This window comes from Chenopodium quinoa, unplaced genomic scaffold (assembly GCF_001683475.1).
Source record: "Chenopodium quinoa cultivar QQ74 unplaced genomic scaffold, ASM168347v1, whole genome shotgun sequence".
Classification (NCBI taxonomy): Eukaryota; Viridiplantae; Streptophyta; class Magnoliopsida; order Caryophyllales; family Amaranthaceae; genus Chenopodium; species Chenopodium quinoa.
In genome coordinates, this window is record NW_018743920.1 from 3448078 (window position 1) to 3454077 (window position 6000).

The 6000-nt window shown below is 36.2% G+C and overlaps 1 protein-coding gene across 1 annotated transcript; it reads right to left on the reverse strand.

The window, feature by feature from the left end:
• Positions 1 to 541: 541 nt before the first annotated feature.
• LOC110687972 lies at positions 542 to 5592 on the reverse strand. The gene is made up of 9 exons (XM_021864629.1): positions 5135 to 5592; positions 3411 to 3617; positions 3225 to 3327; positions 2741 to 2820; positions 2578 to 2655; positions 2267 to 2358; positions 1520 to 1631; positions 1283 to 1408; positions 542 to 1064 (listed from the first exon to the last, which is right to left on the reverse strand). The coding sequence occupies exons 1-9, from the start codon at positions 5426 to 5428 to the stop codon at positions 948 to 950; spliced, it is 1209 nt and encodes a 402-aa protein (XP_021720321.1). The 5' UTR covers positions 5429 to 5592; the 3' UTR covers positions 542 to 947.
• Between the last annotated feature and the right edge of the window lie 408 nt (positions 5593 to 6000).

Genomic DNA, 6000 nt, shown 5'->3' on the forward strand with positions numbered 1-6000 from the left:
AAGATGAAAATTAAAAACCCTACTAGATTGAAACCCCTCACTAATCAACACAGTTCGAATTAGCAAACTACTCACTTTGGAGTGGAGAAAAGGATGATGGGCTCCTTACCTCCTCTCCTTTAGAGTGCACACAGTGAGAATTGAACTCCCAACATTGAGGTTAGAAGGTCCTCCGGGCCAAACTTAGTCGAGAGATTCGAGAATTGTTTCATTTTCCTTGGTGAGGGGTTGTAATTCACTGTTGGAACTAGAAATAAAGAGCTAGAAAGAATCAAATTCCATATACGAGTAATACGTAATGCAACACATTAATAAATAGAGAAGATTCTAGTCCGAAGATTCGCCATTTATCATCAATAACTAGTTTGAGTGATGTTACGCTGAAAGGTATTGATTCAATACTTTTCACTAGCATAACATCACTAAAACAACGGCTGCTGAGCACCTATACTGGCTAATAATTATGAACACACACGCATCCTCAACTTTGACAGCCTGATAAGGGCTGAAATGTACCTAAACAATATGCCAATCAACAAGCTAAAAGTAACCGTTGATCCGAGAATATTATCAAAGATGGTACCTACTACCGACATGTAAGGGAGATCAATACTACAGCAAACAAGTGAGCATCATAACTTACAAAGAACAAAATTTTTATTCTCGAGTTTGATACACGCGTCACAAACGCCTAGAACTTAGACTAGTTATGGGAACAGGATGAAAGATGTTGATTCTTCTAAAATCTATACTTATTCTATAAAAACAACTATTTTATATGAATAGGAGAAAAAGAGACACGTGCGTTGCGAAGATCCCTAGCTCGTTAGCTGCTGTAAAGTTCATACTGCCACATCTTTAGCTAGACACGACAATGCAAACTCTCCCATAATACATTATTAAGGGGCTTTGGTTACTAATGAAATTTCTCACTCAGGCAATAGCGTTCATTTCTGAATATTGTACAGCTGCCCATTGTTAATTAATTGCTGAAGAGCAGATTTGGCTTCCTCAAGAGTCTCAACAACCTTTCCGTCTTCAAAAGATATCCTCTGTATGTTGAACTGTAAGAAAAAAGAAGCCTTTAACACTCTGTAAAGTGGCATTTCGAAGCCAGGAGATTTGATGATATTGCTTATCACAAAGATGGGAATTATCATGACTAGTACCGGAACAAGGGGCAATTCAAACATACAAAATGAAACAAAAACCAAAGAAGAAAGTAGAGGGGGAAAAAAAATATTGACATACAGGTTAAGTGAAGTTGAAAAGAATGACATACCTGTGCCCCTTGACGAACCCGAACATCGGTTCCTCTGCTGTCTATCGAAATGAGAGCTGCGTCATCTACCTCAACTTCGGTGGATAAAAGCTTTTTCAAAGGCTTTGAGAAGATGGCATTGAGTTCCTGAAAATCATGACAATAATTTCCATGTTACATATGCTTCTTTGATAAAGTCTAAAAGTGAGCACTTTTTGCATTAATTACTAGAGAAACAAGAAAACTAGCACAAATTACCTTTAAATACTGTTCACCTCCTTCCAGAGCAATCTTATCTGGTTTTAGGTCTTCGTATTCCTTAACATCAACCCAAGCGACTGTACCGAAGCCACCAATGAAATAGATATCACTGCTTTCATTGTTCAGGGGAAAACAAATCAGCTACACGATATAAGATATGCTATTCATGAAATAAGTAGACTCATTAGTTAAGTAGACTAGCCACGATATATAAATAAGATACAAGGTAAGGAACCCTTAAGTATCAACTATAAAGGGGGGATCCTTTGCTATGCAGAAAGTGAAGTCTACTTCATACGCATTTGAGAAAAAAAGCTGCAAAACAATTTCCCTTTTTTTTTGTCTGTGAGTGTGTGCTGGGGGGGGGGAGACTGAAAAGCTTATGAAAGGCAGCCATTTAATCTCAAAACAATGACATAAATTGTCGGGTAAGCTAGCTTAAGTCCATTTTTAGGGGGAGAAAGAAGCCTCTCATACCATAAAGAAGCAGGTCAAACATTCAACACCAGTAAGCCAATCATCTGACAGAAATACAATGAACACATAGAACTAGATACAGAGCATACTGTTATGTTGGCGAATGATGATGATTGATTAAGGTCAAACAATAATATCTCAACAATAAACTTGTAGGTCCATTCAAATAAAAGATTCTCACAATCAGGAAATAAAATTAGAATTTCTTATGAGAAATTGTGCATTCATCTGCGAAGTAAATGAGTGATAAAAGAAACAAAGTATTGCCTTATATTTTGCATCCTGAAGTAATAGAAGTTTCCCCACTGTTGAGAAGGCCCTTGTTGATGCTTTCTTATATACTGTTTATGAGCCCATTCCTGAAAGACAGACAGTAAGAAGCTAAGAACAGTTATTGGTGAACAGCACAAAGAGGATGACCAACTGCGTAAATTTGAGTATTTTGCTACCAGAAACGTTTTTGAAAACCTGCTACTATAATAACTCTTAGGCTAACGGTGCATCAGACTCCCCAAGCATAAATATACAAAGAAAATAGGTTTAAGCAAGCTAAAGGTATAAAATTAACCATCAATCACCTGTTGATCTTCAGGAAGTGGGTAGACATCGCCAAAAATTGTCACTCTTGCATTAGATAAGCCACTCCATCCAGGTATCTATGAATCCTAATGGTCAATAAAATGTATAAACGGAAAAGCAGAAAAGTTACACTAGTAGACAACACAATGTATACGGACAAACCTGTACAACAAGTGTACATCGTGGATCAGCCAACAAATTTCTTGTGTGGATAGCCAATGGTGAAAAAGAGAAAATTGGATCTGCAACAATAGACGATAAAAATTATGCTTCTTGGGTATAACACATGCAGAAATCCTTAACAATTAATCTTTCCTTCTTATTTCTGTACGTATATTTTTCACTTTATTGTTTTCAGCCCTTTTTCTTTGAGGGGGATGGAAGGAGGCATGGTGACTAAGAAATTGATGGATATTTAGGTCGATCATATCAAGTATCATCAAATTAGAATAGAACATAACCAACAATAATATCCAATTCAAAATATTTTAATGCTGGAACATATCATCCTGTTGGAAATTCACACGGCTCTTGTCAGACGATAAGAAACTAACTTCTACTGAGCTCCATAGGTTCATTTTATTTTACAATGGAGAGATGACTAGTAAACTACACAATAAATGATATGCAGAACAATGTCACTTACGTCCCATGGCATCAGGAGCAAAATCCACCAGAGAGCCAAATGGATAACCTTGCCGTCGATGGTGCATACGAGACATAACAGTGCACAAATGAGCAAACCGAGCCTAAAACAAGAAATACAGAATATTAGTCCACATGTTTCTATCTTCAATTGTAAATAAGAGTGGAGGGGATCACAGGAATTTACCTGTTCCATTAGATTACGAACTGCCAATGCCGGACTTGGTAACCCATGTGCAGATGTCGCACTTTGAACTCCACCAGAAATTGGCGTTCTGAAAAGTCCTGCCCTGGTGCCTCCAGACCCACTTCCTGATCCTGCTGGTGTTGACACCATCTTTGAGGCATCATTGAAGCTTCTCTTGAGACTTTGGGTTGGATGACTATTAATAGCCTTCAGAATGCGAAAGAAGACATCACAACAAGCCGAAGCAGCCATTTCATACACTCGTTCACAGACTATAATTAAGAAAAGAAAACATTCTACTTCTAATCACAAACCAGACAAACCATACTCCAGCGCTCAGTCATATCAAGCCAAGGTATAGAATACAAAGACGGCAGTCTGACCTCCAGAGAAAATGAAGTCCTTGTGAACGATTCGTTCATATTTAACATCCTCCCACTCCCCTCTCCCCAAAGAAATGCCACAAAATAGATATATAATTTAGGGTTCTCTTTAAGCAACTCGTTCACTCGTTAAACATCAATCCTACTTTTAACAGATAAAACTAGTGTGTGACCCGGGCTTGGCCCCGTGTGATACTTTGAATAATTTTATTTTTATATTAGACGCTTTAAAAGACTTATTAATTTTTTTTTAACGTGGGTAAATTAGAATACGATGACAACAATAATTTATTCTACATTCTAATACATGTATGTATTTATATATAAATTTGGATTAATAGAGCATGAATTAATTCTAGTCAAGATGGTAATACATATGGTTTCCATTCAATGAGGTTTGGGGTTCAAATCTCTTCGCATGCATTTTTAATTAAGATCATTGGATGATGATGTGGCATGAACCTAAAGGTTGTTGAATAATGATGTGGCGCTATACCAGTGTATGAAAGGATACACGTGGCACATACACAATTTTATGAACGCCTTTTAATATATAGTATAGATAGATTTGGAATGAAGAGAGCATATAATCAGACCATGATCCATGGATAAACTTAAACCTCCATTTTTATGACTAGAAATACTAGACCACATGCAATGTGATAGTGTAGACTGCCAATACAAAGTTCATTGCAATTTCCTCCACTTCAAGCTCATACAGAATACAATATATTGCACCCTCTTGCTGTATCACCATTAACACAATAACCAAAGACTTAAAGCATTACAAAAACACAACATCTAGGCAATTATTAGTCCAAACTACATTCCAATAATTTCTCTCCACCAAGGGAAACAATATAGCTATCAATTTTGCAACCGAAAGACAACACTATATAGCTCACTCAGCTTCAAATTACAGAAGTATGTTAAAGGTAAGTCACAGTCTAACAAAAACCTTAATATATCCACCTTCCATCATAATGAAAATGTCAACTACTGAAAAAAAAAAAAAATAAATAAATAAATTCAAATTGAACCAATCCTTTGAGAAACATACATCAAAAAATCACATTACTCCCAAAGAGGAAAGGAAAAGAAAAAAATTTTAAACCCAAGAAGCACACACAAAACCCTCAATCATAAATCATCACCAACTAGAAAACTCTAAAAAATTCTCTCAAATTCCACATAACAATCATCCTTATGAACCAAACACATTTGAATGAAATCATTCAAGCCACATTCTAAAAATTGAGAAATTTCAGGGTTTTTGTTCTGTTTTTTTTTTTTTTTTTTTAAATGCAATTCAAAAAATTAAGAGGAGAGAGAATAGATTACCTCGGGAAAAGTGAGAACATCATCAGAAGCAGTAGCATGGGCATCATCAGAACTAGGTTTATTCTCACTTTCACCACCTGAAACTTTTTTCGAAGCAGCCAAAACCCTTGATGACCCAGAAATCCCAACTTTCTCAGAAGTTAACCCCCACGAACCAAGATTCAAACTTTCGTTAATTCTCAAACACCCACTTCGATTATTCCAACGTTTGATCGAAAATTGGGGTAATTGACAACCTGGGTTGTTTTTTTCTGAGATTTTTGTCAGAAAAACAGAGCTTGAAAGGGTTTCCATGGCGGAAACTGATTAATTTATCTACCAAATAACTCGAAACTAAGAACTGAAAAAAGATATGCTATGATTTGGAATTGAAACTCATCTTTTTTAATATGCTTTGGAACTCAAAAAATAGTGAAGAGCAAAAAGAGTTCAGTTTTCCTGGAAAGAGAGATCTGTTGGCGGAAAAGCCCATATTTAAACGGGTAGGGCTATTGAAAAGGTTCACCCATATTTGATTGGACTGTTCGAATCCAAATTGGATTGTGTTAGTTCAATTGATTTTTTTGGGCACAACACTGAGCAAAGTTTGATTAAAAGGAAGGACCCAGAATTTCTTAAACTAGGTAATTTCCGAGTCATGCTCGATTTTTGAAATTAATACATAGTGTGCAGCCTGGGCATTGTATCGGATTGCTATACACTAATGACATGGATTAAATGTTACAATGTCAAGGATGACATGGCGCAATGCTGATTAATGATGGATGTGGCACAAAGCTAGTGCAGATCTATGTGACAAATAATTTTAAGCACGCTTTTCGTTTCTTTTTAAATGCATCACTTTCCCAATAAAGAAGTTTCAATTT